Source organism: Marmota flaviventris, chromosome 1, assembly GCF_047511675.1.
Source record: "Marmota flaviventris isolate mMarFla1 chromosome 1, mMarFla1.hap1, whole genome shotgun sequence".
In the NCBI taxonomy this organism is placed as follows: Eukaryota; Metazoa; Chordata; class Mammalia; order Rodentia; family Sciuridae; genus Marmota; species Marmota flaviventris.
In genome coordinates this window covers 135,733,486-135,758,268 of record NC_092498.1, presented here as the reverse complement: position 1 = coordinate 135,758,268, position 24,783 = coordinate 135,733,486, and the positions used below count along the sequence as shown (strand labels likewise).

At 41.6% G+C, this 24,783-nt stretch overlaps 1 protein-coding gene and 1 pseudogene across 5 annotated transcripts in view; both read right to left on the bottom strand.

The window, feature by feature from the left end:
* Window positions 1-1,695: 1,695 nt before the first annotated feature.
* LOC114079905 (small ribosomal subunit protein uS13-like) lies at window positions 1,696-5,047 on the bottom strand (annotated as a pseudogene).
* Window positions 5,048-17,055: 12,008 nt separating this feature from the next.
* Window positions 17,056-24,783, bottom strand: part of Sbno1 (strawberry notch homolog 1) — a 57,564-nt gene continuing 49,836 nt past the window's right edge. For all 5 annotated transcript variants that reach the window (XM_071616169.1, XM_071616178.1, XM_027921331.3 and 2 more), the window contains 4 exons: window positions 23,198-23,335; window positions 22,330-22,406; window positions 20,328-20,521; window positions 17,056-18,601 (listed from right to left, as the gene is read on the bottom strand). In XM_071616169.1, the coding sequence (XP_071472270.1) occupies window positions 18,459-18,601; window positions 20,328-20,521; window positions 22,330-22,406; window positions 23,198-23,335 (552 nt within the window). In that variant the 3' untranslated portion in view covers window positions 17,056-18,458. The remainder of the gene's footprint in view (window positions 18,602-20,327; window positions 20,522-22,329; window positions 22,407-23,197; window positions 23,336-24,783) is intronic.

Here is a 24,783-nt window from a genome sequence, read left to right as displayed (position 1 = left end):
TCTGCTCCCCTGGAGTTCGCTTGCATTTTCTGACCCTCCTTCTACCCCACCCCACCCCCCACCCATCCCCGGATGGGACTGAACATATTTAGGGTTAGATGAATAACCTCCCCAAGGTACTATATTTTGGAGTTCTGTCTGAATAGTAATGCTCCTGGAATTACATAAAACGCCCACCCTTTTATGTTGTTTTAATCGCCATGGTTTGCAGGTTTTTTTTAATTAGTCACATTCAAACATCATCTCTGGATCTGATGACAAAGGCGTCAACCTCTCTGCCCAAGAAGGAAGGTAACACCCGCCCAGGCCTTCCCTCCTTCCCTTTAGGGCTAAAGGTGCAGGAGACACCCCCTCCCCAGCTTGGCCAGCTCCCCTGCTCAGCTTCAGGCCAGCTCTAGGGAAGGCTGCTCAGTGACATTTTATCTCATGAAGAAGTCAATGCCACCCCTTTTACACTGGCTAATATAAACATAAAACAAGCTAATATGTAATTTTACATTTAGATCTTAATTTTAAAGTCCCATTTCAGGAAGTAAAAAGAAACATGAAATTGATTTTAATATATTGTATTTAACAGGATGAATCCAGAAGAATATGATTTCAGAATGTAACAATACATGGAAAATACTAATAAGACACTTGGCATTCTTTTTATCATATTAAGTCTTCAAAACTCAACTGTGCATTTTGCACTCACAGGGCATCTTAACCCAGACTAGCTCGTTTCAGGCACTCAGTAGCCATCATAGCTCAGCAGTCACCATATTGGACTGTGCAGGGCTGGAAGCCAAAAGAGGGTCCTTCAGCTAGGTACTAATTCTGCTCCCCACCTCTTATGTGTCCTGGCCTCCATTTCCTTGGGGCGGAAATTCAGATCTCAGTGGCTGCTCAGGCCCTTCCATGGGTTGTTCTCAGTTAGTCTGTTTCCGTGATGTTATATTTTTACCATGATTCCCCTCAGTTTAAGTCCTGGTCATTTGGAAGGGGAAAAAAAAATGTATATATATAATTTCACTTATCATGAAAATATTTTGTAATATAATTCACTTATCATGAAATACAACCTTTTGAAGTACACAGTCCTGTGGGTTTTAGTATATTGAGAGTTGTACAAGCCTTACCTCTATCTAAATCTGGCACATGTCCATCGACTATAAAGAACCTCCACCCCTAGTCAGTCCTCACTCCCCACTCCCCACTCCCCACCCACTTAGTATACTTTACTTTTTCTCTAAGGATTTGCCTATTCAGGACATTTCATGGAAATAAAATCATACACATGTGGCATTTTGTGTCTGACTTTTTCTTTTTCCCTTTTTTTCCAGTACTAGGGATTGAATCCAGAGGTGCTCTACTATATCCCCAGCCTTTTTAATTTTCATTTTGAGACAGCGTCTCACTAAGTTGCCATAGCTGGCCTTGAACTTGGGATCCTCCTGTCTCAGCCTTCTGCTCACTGGGATTACAGGTAGTGTTCATTACCAAAGCCAGGTTTATAACTAGCTTCTCTCTCTCTCTCTCTCTCTCTCTCTCTCTCTCTCTCTCTCTCTCTCTCTCTCTCTCTTTATATATATATTTTTAGTTGTAGATAGACACAATACCTTTATTTATTTTTATATGGTGCTGAGGATTGAATCTAATTAGTGTATTTTTTTTTTTAGATATGTCATTTATTAACAGAAAAGGCCTACAGACTCATTTCTTCTTGGTCATACCCACAGTACACTGCCAGGTGGACTTGGTGTGTTGGCCTTGGACAGGAAGGCACCAGAAGGGATGCAGCTCCCTATGGGCCCTAATCTTCCCGTCACTCCAGATCATCCTGGAGCTTATTGTCTAGAATGCGGCCAGACCTGGGCTGTATTTTTCATCTTTACATCCTTCTGTCTATTCAAGAACCAGTCTGGGATCTTGTGCTGCCGCGGATCCTGCATAATGGCCATCCCACATTCAACCTCATCCTTAGCAAGTCCTCCAGCCTTCTTGATGAGGTCAACATCTGCTTTCCTCAACACAGGAGCACATCTTCGCCCCACACCCTTAGCAGCAGTGATGGCAAAGGCTATTTTCCAATGCCTATGGATATTTCTGTTAAGTACTTGCAAGATGTGCTGGAACTTCTCAAGAATCACTAGAGAAAAGACAACAGAAAACGGGTGGGTGTAGGCCTCCTGGGGAAGATACTTAGTGTCTTGTTCTCATGTTTCATCCACATTGTAGCATGTGTCAGTACTTTGGCTGCTTTTTATAACTGAGTAATATTCCTTTGTGTAGACATAGCCTTTTGTTTCTCCATAAATCTATGGACATTTGAGTCACTGCTACTGCTATGAACATCTGTATACAAGTTTCTGTGTAAACATGTTTTCAATTCTTCTGGAGATAGAGTCATAGAAATGCAATCAATTAATATAGTCACTCGGGTGGTGTATGTGGTTATGGGTGTGTGTTACAGAGGATTAAACTCAGGGACACTCTATTATTGGCCTAAGTCCCCTGCCCTTTTTGTGGAGGGAAGGGGTACTGGGTACTGGGGACTAAACTCAGGGGCACTCAACCACTGAGCCATGTCCTCAGCTGTTTTTTTTTGTTGTTGTTGTTGTTTGTATTTTATTTAGAGACAGGGTCTCACTGAGTTGCTTAGAGCCTCTCTGTTGTTGAGGCTGGCTTTGAATTCTCAATCCTCCTGCCTCAGCCTCTTAAGTCACTGGGATTACAGGCATGAGCCACTGTGCCCAGCTCCTGCCCTTTTAATTTTTTGAGACAAGCTCTCACTAAGTCACTGAGTGACTGGCCTCCAACTTGTGATCCTCCTGTCTCAGTCTCCCCAGTCGCTGGGCTTACAGGTGGCATCTATACCCCACACCTGGCATCTTTAACTTTTGGAGAACTACCAAGCTCCTTTCCTTAGTGGCTGTACCCTTTCACATTCTCACCAGCAGTGTAGGATTCCAATTTCTCCACATCAACACCAGTGCTTCCGAATTTCCTAATAGCTTTTTCCTTTTCCTTTTTAAGTACCCTAGTGTGAAAGCTGTTATCTCCTTGTGGCTTTGATTTCTATTTTCCTCTTGAATAGTGACCCGGGCATCTTTTCAGGTGCCTACTGATCATTTCCATATCTTCCTTGGGGGAGGGAACTTCTATTTTGATTCCTTGCCCTTTTTTTTTTGGTACTGGAGATTGAACTCAGGGGCACTCAACCACTGAGCCACCTCCTCAGCCCTATTTTAATTTTATTTAGAGACAGGGTCTCACTGAGTTGCTTAGTGCCTCGCCATTGCTGAGGCTGGCTTTGAACTTGTGATTCTCCTGTCTCAGCCTCCCAAGGGCTGGGATTACAGGCCTGTCCCACTGCAGCTGGCAGTTGCCCACTTTTGATTGGGATATGTGTCTTACTTGCTGAATTGTAAAAATTCTATACATTATGGATACCAGGCTCTTGGGGGGTACCAGGGATTGAATTCAGGGGCACTTGACCACTGAGTTACATCCCCAGCCCTTTTTAGTATTTTATTTAGAGACTGGGTCTCACTGAGTTGCTTTGTACCTTGCTGTTACTGAGGCTGGCTTTGAACTTGCAATCCTCCTGCCTGAGCCTCCCAAGCCACAGAGATCACAGGTGTGTACCACCACGCTGGACGATACTATACTCATTTTGTTTGTTTGTTTGTTTAGTTATATACATGGACACAATATCTTTATTTTGTTTGTTTATTTATTTGTATGTGGTCCTAAGGACTGAACCCAGTGCCTCACATGTTCGAGGCAAGCACTCTGCCACTGAGCCACAGCCCCAACCCCCCCCCCCCATGCTATACTCTCAATGGTTATGGGATTTTTTTCCCATTCTATGGGTCACAATTTTTTTTGGGGGGGTGTACTGGGGATTGAACCCAGAGGTGCTTTACCACTGAGCTGCATCACTAATCCTTTTTATTTTTTGAAACGGTATCACCTTGCTTAGGGCATCACTAAGTTTCTGAGGCTGGCCTCAAACTTTTGATCCTCCTGCCACTGCCTTCTGAGTTGCTGGGATTGCAGGTATGTGCCATCCCACCCAGCTTTCATTCCTTGCATTTATTTCCACATGAGTTTCAGGACCAGGTTGTCCACATAAGAAAAATTTGAGCTTATACTAAATCAGCCTCAATTTAGGGAGTATGGCTATCTTCATATTTTTTTCAGGGGGAGGTGTTAGGGATCAAATCCAGGACCTTAAGCATGCTAGGCAAGTGCTCTACCACTGGGCTACACCCTAGCCACTTAATCACAGTACCAGGTCTTTCAAACCATAAACACAGAATGTCTTTCCATTGATTTCTCTTAATTTTTTAAAATTTTGATGATGTTCTGTAGCTCACAGTATGCAAGACTTTTACTTGTTTGGTTAAATTTATTCCTAAAGCTGATTTTGTTTGTTTAGACAGATCTTTAGTTGCCCAGGCTGGCTGGAAAGCCCACCTTAGCTCCCAAGTGGCTGAGTCTGCAGGCACACACCACCATGCCTGGCTTAGTATTTCATTGTTTTTGATGCTATTATAAATGCAACCATTCTCTTAATTTCATTTTGGACTATTCAATGCTGTGCGTAGAAGTACAACTGATTTTTTTTTTTGTGTGTGTGTGATGATCTTGAATCCCACAAGAGAGGTGAACTGAACTCACTTGCTAGCTCTAACAGTATGTGCATGAATCTTCAGGGGTTTCTTTTTTGTAGTTCTGGGGATTGAACCCAGGGTTTCTATACCATGGAACTACTTCCCCCAGTCCTTTTTATTTTGAAACAAGGTCTTGCTAAGTTGCTGAGGCTGGCCTCAAACTTGCCATCCTCCTGCCTCAATCTCCCAAGTCGTTGGGATCACAGGCGTGCAACACTGTCCCTGGCTCTCCAGGTTCTGTGTGTGTAAGGTCGAGTTATCTGCAAATGGAGACAGTTTTACTTCTTCGATTCCAGTTGGATGCCTTCTATTTCTCCTTCTCCCCCAGCTGCCCTCACCAGAACCTCCAGTACAATGTTGATAGAAATGGCTGCAATAGCAGACATCCTTGTCTTATTCTTGATCAGAAGGGAACGATGTTTTTTTTTTCATTAAGTGCAGTGTTATATGTGGGCTCTTCGTAGATGTCCTTTATGAAGTTCCCTTCAATTCCTACTTTTTGACTGATTTTTTATCATGAAAAGATGTTCCCTTTTGTAAAATGCTTATTCTGCATCTAATGAGAGACCATGTGTCTTCCTCTTTGTTTCTGTGTAAACATGTTTTCAATTCTTCTGGAGATAGAGTCCTAGAGATAGAATCAATATCGTCACATGTGTGTGTGTGTGTGTGTGTGTGTACCATCCACTGACAGGCAGTATTCTAGGGGCAGTTGGGAAGGACAGTCCCCATGTTGTCCAGAAACATATTCTAATCAGGCACAGTGGCACATGCCTGTAATCCCTGTTACTTGGGAGGCTGAGGCAAGAGAATCACAAGTTCGGGCTGGGGATGTGGCTCAAGCGGTAGCGCGCTCGCCTGGCATGCGTGCGGCCCGGGTTCGATCCTCAGCACCACATACATACAAAGATGTTGTGTCCGCCGAAAACTAAAAAATAAATATTAAAAATTCTCTCTCTTAAAAAAAAAAAAAAGCAAGAGTTCTTTCCTATTAAAAAAAAAAAGAGAGAGAGAATCACAAGTTCTAGGCCAGCCTTAGCTACTCAGCAAGATCCTGTCTCAAAATAATAAAATAAAAAGGGCTGGGGATGTAGCTCAGTGGTAAAGTGCCCCTGGATTCAACCCCCAATACTGAGAAAAGGAAGGAGGCAGGGAGGAGACCCATTCTAGCCATGGCATATTATTTAGTTATCCTCTCACCTACCACATTGGGATCATCTCCTTACCCTTACTTCATTCACTTATTATTCTCCAGGCTGGAGAATAATCTCTCTGGACAAGTGGAGTTTCTCTCTTTGAAGGCTGTGGGAAGATTCTTTGCCTCCTTAAACTTCTGGTGGCCCCAGGTGTGTGGCCACCTCACTCCAGCCTGCCTTTACCTTCCCTCACATGGCCTTCCTCCCTGAGTGTCCTCTACTTTTCTCTGGAATTAGGCGCATACTAGACCGGGCTGATGTCATCTGGAGATCCTTAAATGAGTTACATCTTTTTTCACATAAAGTTACATCTACCCCTTTGGTGGGGAAAGCATTCAACTCACCTCAATAGGCTTCAAAAAGAATTGGGATTTTTCCCCCTTCCTCCTCTAAGAGTTATAAACTGTCAAAGGGGAAGTGGCTAGATACTGTCGATATCCAAAACTCACCTAAGCAGCTCTCTTTCCTTCTTTTTGTATCAGGGATTGAACTCAGGGGTGCTAAACCACTGAGCCCCATCCCCAGCACTACTTTGTATTTTATTTAGACACAGGGTCTCACTGAGTTGCTTAGTACCTCACTATTGCTGAGGCTGGCTTTGAACTCAGGATCCTCCTGCCTCAGCTTCCCTAACTGCAGGGATTATAGACATGCATCACCGCATCCAACCCTTATAATTTTGTTTAATAGTTGTCAATAGACTTAATTTATTTATATGTGGTGCTGAGAATTGAACCCAATGCCTCACACATGCTAGGCAAGCACTCTCCCACTGAGTCACAGCCCCAACCCAACCCCCTTTTAATTTGAGACAGCATTTTGCTAAGTTGCTGAGGTTGGCCTTGAACTTGCGATCCTCTTGCCTCAGCTTCCCAAGTCACTGGGATTACAGGCAAGTGCTACAGTGCCTTGCTCCCCCTGTACCCTGCAATTGGATCAAAAAAGTTGAGAGATCACTGACCTAAGAAACTATGCTGGCAAGTGCTCCAACATGTGCTCACCCTCAAGGCAGGTCTAGTTTTTAAGATGGGTCTCATGGGGCTAGGGCTGAGAGGCAGAGCACTCGCCTAGCACATGTAAGGCCCTGGGTTCAATCCTCAGCACCACCTAAAAATAAAATATATTGTGTCCACCTATAACTAAAAAAATATACTTAAAAAAATAAAAAGATGGGTCTCGCTGCCCAAACTGGCCTTGAATTTGTGATCCTCCTGCCTCAGTGTCCAGAGCAGCTGGGATTACAGTGCATACCCAGCCTCATCAATTTTTTTTTTTTTAAGAGAGAGAGAATTTTAATATTTATTTTTTAGTTTTTGGTGGACACAACATCTTTGTTTGTATGGGTGTTGAGGATTGAACACGGGCTGCACACATGCCAGGCAAGCGTGCTACCGCTGGAGCCACATCCCCAGCCCCCTCATCAGGCTTTTAATCAGAGGTTGACTCTCAAAATTTACACATTTTCAGTTTTGTTTCTGCCATCACATCTGTTTTTAGACCTAGAACCAACTTTTTTTTTTTAAATCCCTGGGTGGGCTCCAGCCAGCCAGCATTTTATGTGAAGGGCCTGATAGCAAATACTTATTTGTAAGCCATTGAGCTTTTTAACCACAAAGCTCTGCCACTGTAGCTCTCAAGGGGCCACAGACAATACACAAAAGGACAGGCATGGCTGCCTTCCAAGGAAACTTGATTTATGATACTGAAACTTAAAATTCACGTAATTTTCACATTATAAAATCATCTTTTTCTCCCCAACAATTTCAAAACGTCAAAGCCACTCTTGGCTTTCAAGGCCAGGCAGTAACAGGTGGTGGGCGGGATTTGACCCACAGACAACAGAGTATGTTAATGGTTTGGATGTGAGGTGTCCCCAAAACTCACAGGAGACAATGCGGAAGGTTCAGAGGAGTGATGATTGGGCCGTCAAGTCAACCCAGTCAGTGATTAATCCCCAGACAGGGGTTACTTGAGTGGTAACTGAAGTGGTATCTCTGGACAAGTGGAGTTTCTCTGCCTCCAGGTCACCCTGAAGTGACCTGCTTCCCTCCACCACTGTCAGGATGTTCAGCTTCACCTGGAGCTCTGAAGAATGGAGCCAGCCTTCTATGGACTAAGATCTCTGAAACTGTGAGCCCTCAAATAAAATTTTCCTCCTCTAGAATTGTTCTGGTCAGATCCTTTAGTCACAGCATTGAAAACGCTGAATGAAATAGTGTTTTGTTTTGTGGTACCATGGGCCCTTGCCACTGAGCCACATCCCCAGCCCTTTTTACTTATTTTGAAACAGGGTCTCCCTAAATTGCTGAGGCTAGCCTCAAACTTTCAATCCTCCTGCTTCAGCCTTTTGAGTTTCTGGGATTACAGGGGTACATCCAGCAAGGGTTTCCTTAAGTTGATTTCCTATGGATAGAAAGCCAGAGATGGGACACGCAAACATGAGGACATAAACACCCATCCCCAGGGCTGGGATGTGGCCCAGTGGTAGAGGACTTGATGGCATGTGCATTCCCCAGCACTTCAAAAAAAAGGTTTTGGTGGGAATAGACTCCCCAAAGTTTCCATTTTTCATCTCTAGTCCTAAATTGAAATAAATAATACAAAGCTCTCAATTCCTGCACTGACACTGATTTGTCTAGCTTTCTGTTTCCACAGCTTCCAGTGTGTGTGTGCCTGCACATCTTCATACATCCATATGAAGATGGGATCTCCCCCCCCCACCCAGGGCGGGGCTGGGATGGAGCTCAGGATCCTGGATATGTTAAGCAAGTGCTCTACCATTGAGCCACACCTCAACCCAACCCCAAACACTTTACTTTCGGCTGCAGGTTAATGCTGCTGGATTTCCTAACTTTTTTTTTTAATATTGAGGGTTTGGGCTGGGGTTGTGGCTCAGCGGTAGAATGCTCGCCAAGCACGTGTGAGGTCCTAGGTTTGACCCTCAGCACCACATAAAGATAAATAAATAAAGGTATTGTGTCCCTCTATTAACTAAAAAATATTTTTTAAAAAATTAAAATTTGGGCTAGGGATATGGCTCAAGTGATAGTGCGCTCACCTAGCACGTGTGAGGCACTGGGTTCGATCCTTAGCACCACATAAAAATAAAAAAATAAAGATTGTGTCCACCTAAAACTAAAAAATTAAAAAGAAAACACTGAGGGTTGAACCCAGGATCACTTTACTACTGAGCTACATTCCCTTTTAAATTATTTTTATTTTGAGACAGGGTCTTGCCTAATTTCCCAGGCTGGCTTGCAATGTGAAATCCTCCTGCCTCAGCCTCCTGAATTGCTGGGATTACAGACGTGAGCCACTGTGTCCAGCTAACTTCCTACAATTTTATTAATTTTTTTTTTGAGAGAGAGAGAGAGAATTTTAATATTTATTTTTTAGTTTTTGGCAGACACAACATCTTTGTATGTGGTGCTGAGGATCGAACCCGGGCCGCACGCATGCCAGGCAAGCGCGCTACCGCTTGAGCCATATCCCCAGCCCTACAATTTTATTAATTATTCTAGTTTGGATTTCTCCAGCAACCAAGGGCTCTCACATCAATCGTTGCAAAAACGAAATCATACCTGGAACCGAAGTAAACAACAGATGTTAGACCATTTTCTGAGACTGCAAAATGTACCCTCTAAAGTTCCTCGAGAAAAGAAGAAACTGAACAGAATGTCCACATGGAAAAGGGAACGGGGCAGCAGAGCAGGAAGAAGCAGTTTCCACTGTACCTTCTCATCTGCCTGTTGCCGTGCGCTCGTACTTATTCAAGCAAACCACCAACTGAAGAAGTAAAATCATGTATTTCAGACTAAGTTAGTGTCACCCTAGCCATCTTACCTTTGTATGTACTCAGTGGTAGTTCTCCAGTCAACAATGATCTGGATTCAAGAGCATGGCACTGCCTCTCCTAACCCAGTAATACACTTGACACCCAGAGTGGGCAGCTTTCAGAGGACGAAGCCAACTTGCAGAGAATTGGACTCTAAAAATAAGCACTTTGCACATTTCTTTTAGCTTCTTTCTCCCCATAAAGGCCTCCACAGATGGCTTCTTTACATCATGCTCTCAAATGACTAGCTGATAAATATTCATACTTATGGAAATGGTATTGTACGCATTCCAAGTCATCAGCCCACTAACGTTTGTATTTTCTGTATCTCAGGGGTGGCGCCCTTTGTTCATGGGATTTGTCCTCTATGAAATGCACACAAATGTGTACTTGCGTATGCACTCACATATACACAACATAGACATGAGCTTTTGCCTTTTTATGGCTGATTTGCTCGAATGGGGCTCCCAGGGATGACTTTGCCCTTCATGGGGTACTTAGGCATTCTGGGTTGTCACAAATGGGAGGGGAGTATACACTAGTGAGAACTGGTGGGTGTAAGCCAGGGATGGTGCTGACAAGGGCAGTTGCCACCACAATGGCCAGAGCCAAAAGTCTGTGGAGCCAAGATCAGAGCAACACAAGGCAAAGCTAAAATCTGACTCGGAGACAAAGAAAGCACCGAAGACAATGAGGTCAAAACATATTAAACTGTAGCAAGAAAACTCAAGAGGATGGTGGAGGCTCTGCTGGAATTTTGGTCTCTCATTTTTTATTTAAATTAATACTCAATTTATTAATTTATTTTGGTACTGGGGATTGAACCCAGGAGTGCTTTACCACTGAGTTATATTCCCACACTTTATTTTTAGACAGGGTCTAAGTTGCCCAGACTGGTCTTAAACTTACCATCCTCCTGCTTCAGCCTCCCAAGTCGCTGCGATTATAGGCATGTGCCAGCTTATCTGGCCAATACTCAATTTATCAAACTTACTGAGGAAGGAGGATTGCAGGTTCGAGGCCAGCCTCAACAACTTAGTGAGGCCCTACACAACTTAATGAAATCCTGTCTCAAAATGAACAATATGGCTGGGGTTGTGGCTCATTGCTAGTGCACTCACCTGGCATGTATGAGGCACTGGGTTTGATTCTCAGCACGGCATATAAATAAATAAAATAAAGGTCTATCAACAAATTCTTAAAAGTAGACACCTTTTATTATTTTTTTCGTTTTTGGTACCAGGGATTGAACCCAGGGCCTTGTGCATGCTAGGCAAGCACTCTACCAAATGAGCTATATCGCAAGCCCCAACTATCAACAATTTTTAAAAAATTAAAAATAAAACCTTAAAAAGGGGGGAGGGGCTGGAGCTCAGTGGTAAAGCACCCCTGGGTTCAATCCCCAGAGAAAAAAAGTTATACATAAATTTTAAAACATAAATTTCCTTTTAGTCTTCAAGCTCAACAAGTATTTGTCAAATTTTATTCAAAAAAATCCACCCTGGGGCTTCACTCCTTCTCCCCCAGCCCATGTGCATAGAGGTCTGGCAGACAGCAGGGTGGGCTCTGGGCCCACATTACCTGGCTGGAAGCAGGCCCCAGCCCTGCAGGTTTTCTTGATGTCTTGAGTCTGTCTCATCTGTAAACAGTTGACAGCTAAACCTCACAGGGACATGTAAAGGCTTAAAGCAGTTGTGGAGGGTGAGGACACCTCCACCCCCACCCCCACCCCCAGTTATCTGTAGGCAGCTGTAAACAAGCCCTGCTTCCCTCTCTGGTGGTGCTTTCCCTCCATTTCCAGTTTCCTGACTTCCCTTCTAGGGTGGGAGTAGGCTAGACGTCTGGGCAAGTCCCTTCCAGCCCACCCACCTGCATCCCAGAGACATTCAGCTTCCTGGTGTTGGCTCAGGGGTCAATGGCCTCCTTAAAGGGTCCCCAGGCCCTTGCTGCATTCCTGATTTCAGTTCTTCTCCTAATTCCATACCCTCCAGAAGTTTTTTTTTTTTTTGGTAGTATGAGGATTGAGCCCAGGGGTGCTTAACCACTTAACCATTGAGCCACATCCCCCAGGCACCCTTATTTTCACTCCCCTCTATTTTTTTATGGTGCCAGGGATTGAACCCAGTGTCTCACGCATGGTAGGCAAGCACTCTACCACTGAGCTACAATCCCAGCCCTCACCCCTCTCTTTTTGAAGATAGGGTCTCATCAAGTGGCTGAGGCTGGCCTTGAACTCATGATCCTCCTGCCTCATTTAAACACAATGCCCACAAAAAAGCCCCAATCTCCCACAGAGAAAACAGCTCTCTAGGTGACTGAGATGGCATTGACAGAGGGTGACAGAAGCGAAGAAGCTGAGAGAGAAGCATATTCATTTATTTATTTAAGAAGTTTACAAAAAAAAAAAAAAAGAAGAAGAAGAAGAAGAAAGAAAAACAAAAACCTAAATACAGAATTTGTTGCTTCATGGTTGATCTTTTTACTTGCAAGAGTAAACCTTGTTGCTAGATGCAGCCGACACACATTATTGCATGAGACAGATGTTTAGTTACACATATATCAAAATGGTGGGGACAGTCGATTCTGGACACTTGGTACCGTGTTCCCAGGACAATCTGAGGCAGCAGTGCAGCATCACTGAGAACAGTGCGTACCCTCCACACCAACGCTCTGAACAGAGCAGCAACACAAAATGGGAGACTGAAGAGAAAGAAGAGAACAAAGACAACCCAGAGTTCACATCCACCTCTGGTCTTTGGATTCCACCAGATGTCGTCTCAAGATGCACCATGTCGGACTAGTAAAGGAGGAAGATCTACGCCTATGTAGAAAATATCCTTTGCTCAAGGAGGTAGAACCTGGCAAAAGTTTTATTGCAGAGATACAGCATACCTCTTCACACCTCTCATGGTTGATGGTAGATACAAGTGGCTATTGAAAAATAATATCAGTAGTTGCAGATTCAGTATAAATCACAAACAGGATGATTTTTCCGCATAGTGGTGAGACTGCAATGTGCTATGTAGGAAAAAAGCTCTCTCTGTCCCCTAATTGGGAGCCAGAGGGAAGACTCCAGCTTCTTTACCCTCTTCAGTGCCACAAACACTGCCACAATGAGAATGGCCCTCAGTGCCTACAAGCCAGAGATACCTTCTCAGGGCAGGGTCTGGGTTAGAAGGCTGCAAGTGCAAAAGCCAGTTGTGTCTCCCCAAGGAACCTGCAGACTGACCTTCAGCCCTGAAGAGGCCAAAATTGCAAAATTAAAAAAGAACCAGCTCCCTCAGGCTTCCCTCCTTTATCAACTCTGCTGGACAGGTAATCTAGCCTAGCTGCACCCTGCCACCTGCTGCTGCAAACCACCTGGGCCAACTGCTGCTGGGAGCAGAAAATACAGCAGGGCAACTTACACTGGGAGGCTCTGTGACAGGCCCCAATGCCTGACACATCAAGTTCCCAAGACTCATCCAAATGCAGACAACATCGAAAATGTCAACTGGTCTACCAAGCTAAATAATAATGAATGAAATTTATACATGAAGGAAAGGCCCAGGAAGTGCTCACAGCAATCTTTCCTGAAAATTAGAGAGGAACATTTTTCTTAAAGGTGCAAAATCTGTAAGTAAAAACCCAATGTTGGGCTGGGGATATGGCTTACTTGGTAGAATGCTTGCCTCTAATACACAAGGCCCTAGTTCAATCCCCAGCACCATAAAACATCCCCCCACCCCCCACACAAAAATCTTTGCTTCCTGGGTGATAATTGACACTGTCCCCATAAACCAGCCTAGGGCCTTCCCTATTGCTAACACTATTAGAACACATTACTCCAGCCCAGCTCCTACCTTCATGTCTGACCCAGTCAAGTCCCCAGGACTGGGGTGTGATTCAGTGGTAGAGAGCTTGCCTAGCATGTAAGAAGCCCTGGGTTTAATTCTTAGAACAAGGAGGCGGGTGGGATTAAGTCCCCAACATAGGGGAGAGCAGCAGCGGAGGAGACTCACTGGTTGGCCCTTCAACAGAAATTGTGGTGTGCTGGAGGCTGTGGCAGCATTCACTGGTGGTGCTCTCCTTGGGAGGACAGATGTTCCTTAATGCACATTCTCTAAAGTCACCTGTCAACCTTCTACCAGGCTTGTCTCCCACCTGTTAAAAACACGCTCAACAAATTGCACCAAAAGCTGGGTTTGCTGCAAAGTACATTTCTGATTGTTCTATATGGTTTAAAAGTATAGCCAGCCCCAACTTCTTTAAATAAACACAAGGAATCTACAGCAGCAGCAGGCCATGAGCCACTGTTTCAAATGTTCCTGTCAGTGGAAAGCTGGAGCTCTGGGACTTGGTACAGGCCTGAAAATTTCAAGGGCAGAGGCAAGTCAGGTTTCCTGAAGAGTTAGGCTTGATCCCAAATGCACTGAAGAAGTTAGAGGAGCTTCAAGCAAGTTTTGGGATTTTTTTTTTTTTTTTTTTAAGATGTGAAAACATCAGGCTCACTACAGCCTCCAAAGAACATGAATGATGACAGCATCAGAAATGGCACTCAAGTGCACTCCCCCAATACAATGCACTGCACGTAGTAAAAACTGTAATAAAAATGCAAACAAGCATGTTGAAAAACATTAACACAAACCAGACAGGAATTCTATAGCAAAATGCAAAACTAAATACCAAAATATAGGAACAATTTCAAATAAAACAAGTTTTCCATACTTTCCTAAATTATTAAAAAAAAAAAAAAAAAGTAAGATGCCCCATTTGAGAAGTCAAAAGAATAAATAGGAATGAAGGGAAGAGGGGAAAGGGAAAAACAAGCAGGTAGGGTCCCAAATGTACAAGAAATATTTACATTCAGAATTCAAAAGAACTCTCATTTCTATATATACACACATATGTACACATATATAAGTACAGCATACATCTGAGAGTGGGCTCTAGATATCACCAACATACTCAGACAAAAATCTACTAGCTAATAAGCTTGAGTTGCATGTATCTAGATGTTTCTTTCACTTAAAAGTCACTGGCATTTGTAATGGACAATTGGCCTTGAATGAGGATTATTGTTCTGCAAATGCACTTGCTGAGCTGCAGCCAAACAGGGAATACTTGCTACATTCAGCAGCAAAGTGTGCATGGGGTGTGGTGTTAGCCACGCAGACCACAGACACAAGGGCGACAACAAATGCCCACTGTCACAGTGGTTGTATGCCATTGGGACTCCTGAACTAATCAAAACATTCCTCATCTGGATCCAGCCCAACAGTAGCTCCTTCATAGCACCATTCTTAGAAACTACCCAATACAGCTTAGGTCCATTTTTAAAATGAGATTACCTGGATAAGGCCCATCCTTCTAACATCTTACTAAGAAAAGGACCTGAAGGGAACTTCTGTCCCTACCTCTTAATGTAAGATGCAGCTATCACTTTAATCTATTGCTTTTTGCCCTCATGCTAAAATGGAAAGGGGGGTGGGGTCCTAAGTGTAAGAGGTGTCCTGGCACCCCTTTTCTTCCCTGTTAGAAGTTGTTCTAATAGAGCATCATATGGAGACCAGCCAATCGATGCCTCAGGGGCTACAGTAAAACACTGTGACTCTAAAAGATTATATTCCTCCAAAGTTTCATAATCTAAAACTTTTACCTTTATAGATAGAGCAAACTCAAAACTGAAGGTTCTTCATTGTTGCAACTCAAAAAGGTTTCTGAAGTGCTACTGAATTAGAATAAATACATTCTCGCTCCCTCCATTCCCCCGCTACAGTGCTTTGGATGCTGGTTCTTGCTAATTTATATACATGTAAAGAGAAGATAAGAGCATCTGCAATTTAGCAAAAGGAAAATTGCTTAATACATCCACTTTTTGATCAAATTTTGCTTAAATAAATACTTTGTTAATATTTTCATGAATTCAACACTGAAAACCTCTCTGGATAAGGCAGCTAGACTGCAGACAGAACCTGTGGTGTGTAGGCTGCTGAGTGAGGGGAACACCACTTCCCCAACTAGGACAACTGAGCAGCTCTGGACTCAGGGAATGGTTTGTACCATGATCAGCACTGTGAACTCTGAAACCCTGATGATTTACAATCAAATCCACATGCTCAGAGTCATATTGCTAAAGAGGAAAAAAGGCATTGGAGAGGCCGAATGGACTCACGTTGGGTTAACAAGGCCTCTGGGTATAGACGTGGCATTTAGATCCTGAAAAACACAAACCTATTTTAAACAGATTAGCTGTTGTGAAGACTTGATTTTTGACAGAAGCCCTTGAATGCTGGAGCTTCCCTGGCGGCCAACTTAGACTTGCTGACTTTTGTAGGAGCATGGTATAAGACACCAGATATTCACCTCCAGGGGTTGGGCACTAGCCCTCGGTGCTATACATGTACAACAGATGTGGGCATGTGGCACCCCAGCTCCCATCCATCCACACTGGTCACCTTTTGGAAATCTTTCAGATGCCTTGTTTCTGGATCTTATTTTTAAAATAAACAACAAAAAGGAGGTTCTACAAAGAACAGAACCTACATAGGCCCTTCTGTATCAGGGTGACTACTCTAAGAACAAACATGACAGCATGACCTGGGGTAGAGTGAGGGAAGTATCACTTAACAATCAGCCGAAGAATCTTTCTGCTGATGCTGTTCTGAAAACACCATAAAAAGCCAGGACCTGCTAAAACAGATGCCCTCACACCGAGAAAGGGGAAGAGTCAAACAATCTCATAGTACTTTTCCTGACCCCAACATTTTATCTCATGGGAGGGAGCAAATTAGATATGCCTCCCTTCCCCAGTGCACATCCACCTTACCACCAGCTGAAAAACAGAAGCACTAACTTGGAGGTTCTCCTGAAGGTGGACACAACTCTGCTCATGGCTGTCAGCTGGACCTAGTGGCTCTGACAGGGACACTGGTGGGTATGTATATGGGTCACTGCCTGAGACACATGGACTAGACTGAGGATGAGAGTCTACTGGGCAAAGTGTACACAACAAGAAGAGTGACTCTCAATTTGTTCTTTAGGCACTAAGAATAAATAAATCCAAAGAAAACTTATTGGGTAAACATAACCAAACTCAGGTTGAAAGAAACAGAAGATGAAAGCCCTAAACTTTTCATCAGGTTCTATCACTTAACACACATCTCACTCAATTCTCTGGAAAATTTAAAAAAGTACAATAGGAACAATTCAGTTTTCGAAAGTATTGTCATGTTACCCTTTCCTCAACAATACCTCAAATTTAAGCAAATTTTATACAGACTCTAAAGCTACCTGGAATGCTGAGGCCATACCAACTTCTACAGAGCCCCATCAGACTATTTCTAAAAGTCCCCAGTGAGGGCCTAAACAAGAGTCCACTTCATTAGTAATAATAACTTTTTTATTTAACATCTACAAGATATTGGTATCTTGCAGCTTTTGACCAGGTTTATACAATCTCAATTTTTCAATAGTGCAACCTGTGCAAGCAAAAAAAGGAGGGGCGGGGGGAGAAACAAAAAGACCAACTGTCCCCTCACTTGTTTTTATAAACATCTATTATAGGCGAAACAAAACTTACCCATGTTATAGATAAGTGTCTATTCACATTTGTACATTACCATTTTTAACAGCTTGAAATAAACTCTACAATGTCTTACAACATGTTAAACATATTCAAGTTACTGGGTAACAACGACAACAACATCAACAACAACAAAAAACACATACAGCAGAAGCCTCAAGTGTTTCCTCATTGTCTAGTTCACAACTCAAGTATGGTTTCCTGTTCATGAATGACAAAGTAAATTCAGATAATGGAAAAAAAAAAAAAAAAGAAAAAAAAGATTGTTTGCCAGATGGAAGCCAATTGTATTTCTTCCTAAAACTGTCCTTAAGGAAAATGTAACTTTAAGAAAAAGGGGCTTATAGCCATTTTTTGCAGCACACATTAGGAATACTATTAATACATTAAAATTAACTTTTCAGAGTTTTATCACAAAAAAGGTATGTACTCATTATCTTGACAAGAAACCTGGGGCAAGAGGAGATGGGGGAGGGGGGTTTGCAGGGTTAGAAGCAATACCCAGGTATAAACACTATAAAAATGCAATGACCAATGCTGTACACCTAAAAATGTTTCTCTCTGATACTTGACTCCTGTGTTAATCTTGTTTACGCATGCTTTCAAAGACATGCACGGTCAAAACAAAACTACAGAAGAACCCGAATGCATGATAATGCAACCTTTCATTTCATGCTTTAGTAAACCTATTGTTTAAGTTGGAAAAAGAAACCAATATATATTTTCTATAATTACAGACTTGAAACACATGCATCTGGGGATAATTCCCACAGCAATGACATGGATGTACTGTGTTAACCCTGAGCACTGTGTAACAGAAAATAAAGCCAGTTTGGGAAGTTCCAAGCATTTTAAATTGATTGTGGTTTGTAGCCTTTAACAAATCCACAAACAGACTCACTCTCTCACACATACACACACACACAGAACATACGTGCACACACATCCTCCTCTGCTCACCCAAAGTAAAAGCATACAGAAGTCCCAAAAGAAGCAAAAGGAAAGACACATGTACCACCAATGGCACTGCTGATTTTCAGTTTTCTTATCTATTCCAGGTTGTCCTTATTCCCCCAAAAATTAACTACAGAGAGCACAACTGAAAAAAATATATAATTCTTTGGAAACTGTCCCTGATTTTTATGCAAATGATATGCTCCCACAGCATTTCAGATACATCCGTTTTGAAACCTAACTTTTCTTTATGCGTTGCTCAAGTTGGCAATGCTCTGCGGGTGATGCTGCTGCCATAACTGTTTTTGTTGGACTGCAAGCTGTTGAGACTGGTCTGAAGTTGATAGGAGATTTATAAGAGGAGATACACAATTTGCTGGAATGATCAAACCTGCAATTAACAACAACAATTTTAAATATTGCTCAAGTAGACACCATACTGTATTTTATATCTTCACAGCATATTTAAAATGAGGAATAAACAATAATTTTGCCAAAAATTTAAACAAGTACCTAAAAACTGCAATGGTCCATTAAGATGTAACCTGATTCTTCAACAGTGTTTCCCACAAGCACTTCAAGCACATGTGTCTAGTTAACACCATCTTTTTTTCTCTTCTTTTTGGTACAAGGGATTAAACTCGGGTACTTAACCACTGAGCCACATCCCTAGCCCTTTATTTATATTTAAGCAGGATCTGGCTGAGTTGCTTAGGGCCTCACTAAGTTGCTGAGGCCTGAGGCTAGCTTTGAACCCACAGTCCTCCTGCCTTAGCCCCCTGAGCCGCTGAGATTGCAGGTGTGTGCCACTGCGTCCACCTAACACCATCTTCTTAATGAAAGATCAGAAGAGCAAAGTATAGCATTTCTCTGCCCACCATCATTCTGGCTCTGCAAAAATACGCAGAAATCTTCTTTGACAGGTACTAATACACAAAATGACATAAAACAAGAGTTACAAACTCAAATGCTCTTCCAAGCAGGTAACTTTGAAAGGACAACTGGAAATCATAGGTCCTGGTTATGGGAACTTCAAAATCTGTCATATGGGAATGTGAACTCAATGTTCCACATAAAATTTTTTTGAGAAACAGGTGGAAATTCAGGCTTTTATATGAAACCTCTTGAGTTTTTAAATACTGGCAACTAATTCGTGAAAATCTGTTGCAACCAAAAATACAGCTGGTTACACTGAAGCTCACCTGTAATTTCAGTGACTCAGGAGACTGAGGCAGGGGGATCACAAGTTTGAGGCCAGCCTCAGCAATTTAGTGAGGCCTACATCAACTTTACAATACCTTATCTTGAAATTTTAAAAAAATTACAAAGGAGGGCTGAGGTTGTGGCTCAGTGGGAGAGCACCTGGCATATGTGAGGCACTGGGTTCAATCCTCAGCCCCACATAAAAATGATGAAATAAAATAAAGGTATTGTTTCAATCTACAACTAAAAAAAATTTTTTTTTTAATTATAAAGGATTTGGGATGTAGCTCAGTGTGAAATGCTCCTGGGTTCAATCAGTACAAAAGCTAAAAGTAAACTTGAAGGCTTGGCAGGGGGGTGGTGGTGTCAAGTTTATGGAATGTCTTTGGCACATGGGCTATCAATCTTTAACCCACTGTACAAAAAGCAATGGCTATAAACTGAAGAACAATAACTGGTCCACTTGCTGGGACACTGAAACAAAGAGCAATAATTGGTCCACCTGATGGGACAGCTGTAGTTGAGCAAATGATGGGCTGCCACTCTGGTCTGTTCTTGCTTCCTGCAGTATTTGGAACATCCTCTGTGGCCAGTGGCTTTGAGTTCAGTAGCCTCAACCTAGCTCAACGCAGAGCCCTAGGTAAGAGCCTGGGCTGTCTTTACCACAAGCAGCCCACCCAAAGAGCAGCAGCAGCAGGCAGTGGACCAAGACGAGCTGTAAGAAGCACCATAGGGACCATCAAATGAGAACTATAGCCAGATTGCAATGTCTGTTCAAAGACCTGCAAGTTCTGCACCCACTGCTGGAACACATTTTAGATCCATCTGGAATAAATCTGTTAGAAGAAAAACAAGAACAAGGCAGGATCTACTTTCTACCTACAACTCAGAACCAAAATGAAAATTAGGCTCACCTACAATCCGTTGTCCATCTTCTGTTCTTAGCCGAACTATTTGCATTTTCACATTTGTGCCACTGACAGATGCGAGAACACCTTCAACTTTTGTCCACACACTCAGCACTGAACCACATAATACATAATATGTGCGGCAGCGAAGACCTATTTCACAAACTAATCCCAAACTTGCTTTTTTGCAATTGCCACGCCTAGAAAAGATGGGGGATGGTTATGTACATACAAACACACATATTCATAAAAGGGTTTACAAAGCCTATCCAAATTTCAAATGGAAACCACGGCGCATTATTTGCCTTTAGTTTTTTATACATAATAATCTTTGGCATACTGGATTATCCTTCCAAATTATTCCAAGACTACAGCTGTTTGTGGGGCTGCCTAGGTGTAAAAGGGCTGACTTACTGTGTTAGTAAGCATTTTAACCACTTTTATATCTACTGTAGTAATGCTGTTTTCTGAAGCCAGTCATTTCTACATTATTAAATTGCCAATATACCAGTCTAAATCCAATTAATGGAAAAGGCCTCAGTAAACAAACAAAAAGAGACTACATGGAGAAAAAAGTAATACATACCAATATCTTATGGTCAAAGTTATTATCAACAGAAATCTTTCTGGTCAGGATCAAATCAAGATGAATTTAATACAACGAGTATGTATATAACTGTGTATATGTATCATATGGGTACGTTTTTTTTTTTTGCTTATCACACAAAGCAAATGTTTTAGACAACTTTTGCAGGCTAACTTAAAACAAAAATTTTCCCCCTAATAATGGGCACAGAACCCAGGGACACTTTACTATTAAGGTATATCCCCCCATTTTAAATTATTTGAGACAGGGTCTCCCTAAGTTGCTCAGAGTCCTAATAAACTGTCCTGGATGGCCTTGAACTTGTGATCTTCCTGCCTCGGCCTCCCAAGTGTCAGGATTACAGGCATGCACCACCAAACATGGCTTAGAGGTTAACTTCTAAAAATATTTTATGTTGCCTTAATTATCTCAAAATGAAAACAAAAACACTGCTCCCATTGAAGAAAATTTATCTACCTGTATGAATAAAAAATCAAAATAAGCTTAGCACATTGGTGCATGCCTATAATTCAAGCAACACAACAAGAGGCAGAGGCAGAAGAATTTCAAGTTTGAGGTCAGTCTTGGCAAGTTAGTGAGATCCTGTCTCAAAATTTAAAAGGGTTGGAGATATAGGACAGTTGTAAAGCATGCCTGGCTTCAATTCCCATACTAACATAAAATCAACAAACTCTGAGCTCAAATTCACTTCTATTCTACAACCCTTTTCAGAGAATGGAACAGGCAGTATAAAAGTAGTACTGAATGTATGATAAAACACTGCAGAATACTGAAATACTGTAATAGACCCTGAAATGAACACAGAAAGGGGTGAGCTGGGGAGCCCAGAGGGATTAGCTCCAGGAAAGAACATCAAGTTTACTTGTGTTATGCAGCTACTTTGGGCATCTCCCAGTTTCTTAGAAGTTCCTTGGAGCTGGACACAGTAAAGCTTTAAAATAAATAAAAACAGGGCTGGGGTTGTGGCTCAGCAGTAGAGCACTTGCCTCGCATGTGTGAAGTACTGGGTTTGATCCTCAGAACCACATAAAAATAAACAAAATAAAGGTATTGTGTCCATCTAAACTGAAAAACTTGAAAATAAATAAAAATAAAGAAGGGAAAGAAGATATATAGGGAGGGAGAAAATAAGAAACTGAGAAGAAAAAGCAAGTTATAACACCAAGGATGACAGTTAAGACCATACTGCTAGATAACAGCTGGGTGGAAATAATAAAGCATCAAGGAAGAGTCAGGGGATACCTGGACAGCATCTGGTCCACAAATGCCCAGGAAGAATTCCTGATGAAATCAACCAAGCCTAATAACAGCTAGCTTGTTCATTTACTCATAAAAGATAAAGTGTGTTTAAATCTTGACTGCTCTTTAAAAAAAAATGGTGAGAAACATGAAAATACTAACCAGTAAGCATGAGTACAAGTATCTGCAGATGAATTATACTGATCTAACCAGTGCACCAGGGCATCATCTGAGACTACCTATAAAAATAAAACAAAAATTCCATTTAAACAGTATTGCTTTGATTGTCTAATCCAGCCTTTAACTTCAAAGGCAGGCCAACTTAAAATTATTTCTATACAGAAAACCTAACCATTGTTATTAGCTGAATTTGAACACCACTCAAAATGTTTTGTGATTATAAGAGTTAATAATGAATTTCAAATGAGAATGGCTAGGAATAATAATTTAAGAGAATACTAAAAAACCAAAAACTAATCATAATATTACTTAAAACAAACAAGTTATTTGTATTTTCTAGAAATCATTGCGAGATACAAAAAATACCACTCACAAAAAAACCAAGAGTTGGTACTAAGAAATTTCAATCTCACACATCTTCACTTTTTTAAAAGAAAATTCTAACTCCTGTCCTCAGCACTGAAGTGACCTTTACTGATAATATACAGTGTTTAAAATCATCATCATTAAGTGCTCAATGGTCAATAAAACATTAAGACTGGGATATTAGTGTAACAAAACAATATTTTTCTGAAACTTGTCCTTTAAACAGTAAACAAATAATGGGCTAGGGTTGTGGCTCAGTGATAGAGCACTGGTCTAGCATGTGTGAGACACTGAGTTCGATCCTCAGCACCATATAAAAAAAATAAACAAATAAAGGTATCATGTTCATCTACAACAATAACAAAAAAAAGTAGCCAAATAAAAATTGACAATTTTATGTCTAGAAGTTATTATTGACATAATTTTAACATATCATAAAACAAGTATTAAATACGCAGTGCAATATACACAAATAAGAAAATACCTTCTTATATTTCTTTTTTAGATCAGCATAAATTTCTAATTTGAGCTGTTTCCCAGTATTTGGTCGATAAACCAAGAAGAGTTTCTTTTTAGGGTTTACTTCTTTAACTAAGATTGCAGTTTTCTTGTTGTTCCTTATCTATTAAAAGAAAAAAAAAATGAGAAAATATGAAAATTTGATACTATAGATTTTAAAACACATTTTTGTTACATCATATCTTCAAATATAATCATTGAAAAGATTAAAATACCAAGACAGGCATGGTGATACACTCCTGTAATACCAGCAACTGGGAGGCTGAATCAGAAGGATCCTAAATTCATGGCCAGCCTTAGCAGCCATGAACTTAGGAGTCCCTGTCTCAAAGTGGAGGGGTAGGGGGGCAGTGGTGGCATCCTGGGGTATAGCTCAGTGGTAGAACATCCTAGGTTCAAACTCCTCAGTACCTCCCTGCCTCTCAAAAAAAGATTATGAAATGTTGAGAAAGGACCATAACACATGATTCAAGGGACTAGGGTGGCTGAGGCAGGGGGAATGCGTCCCTGGGTTACCAAAAATGGAAGGAAAGAAGGAAGGGAGGGAGGGAAGGAGGGAGAGAGGAAAGAAACAGTAATGTTTAGACTTTAACAAGGCCATACCAGAGAGGCAGCAACATAAATCTGGCTAAAAACACAGGTTGAGGGCCATGGTATTCTTTAGAAAAATGTTAGAAATAAGCTTTTAAAGTATGAATGTCCAATACAGACAATTTTGCTTCTTCTATTCTCTGTACAGTCAAGCAGTCTGAGAGGAAAAAAATACATATAACACAACTACTAGACTATTATTTGTAATCTAGGTGGTATACATTAGGGTACCTCAGGAAAACTTTTTCTTCTCTGCTTTATATTTTAAAATTTTCATAAAAACTGCTAGAGAAAGCTCTTTCAGTTGCAAAAAAATTCAACCTCCTCCAAAATGCCCTCCAGAGAGCCTGGCCCTCTGTCTTTGGGCTCTCCATCAACGCGCCCTTCCTTTCCCTGTATCCCAGGGTGGTTGTGAGTTGAAATGAGACAAAGCATGATGTCCTATATAAGCTTTCTGTGAACAGCAAGGCTATGACAGCAGAAAGCCAAAATGCTGAGCAAATTAAGAGTGACTAAGTATGCAGAAAAGGAAACTCTAAGGAAACATGGAAATTAAGTCTATATTTTTGACCTTTATTATTTTGGAGATTTGGGGTCTATGTTGCTCAGGCTGGCCTTGGTTCAAATGATTCTCCTGACTCAAGTCTCCTGAGTGGGACTACAGGCATGAACCAATATATTGGCTTTAAGAGATATGTGTAATTTATTATTTTTAAAACTTTTTTGGGGGCTGGGGATGTGGTTCAAGTGGTAGCGCACTCGCCTGGCATGCGTGCGGCCCGGGTTCAATCCTCAGCACCACATACAAACAAAGATGTTGTGTCCACCGAAAACTAAAAATATTAAAAATTTTTTCTCTTAACAAAACTTTTTTTGCAGTACTAGGGATTGAACATGCTCTACCATTGGGCTGTAACCCCAGCCCTTCACATTTATTTTTTAAAATACATATATTTTTAG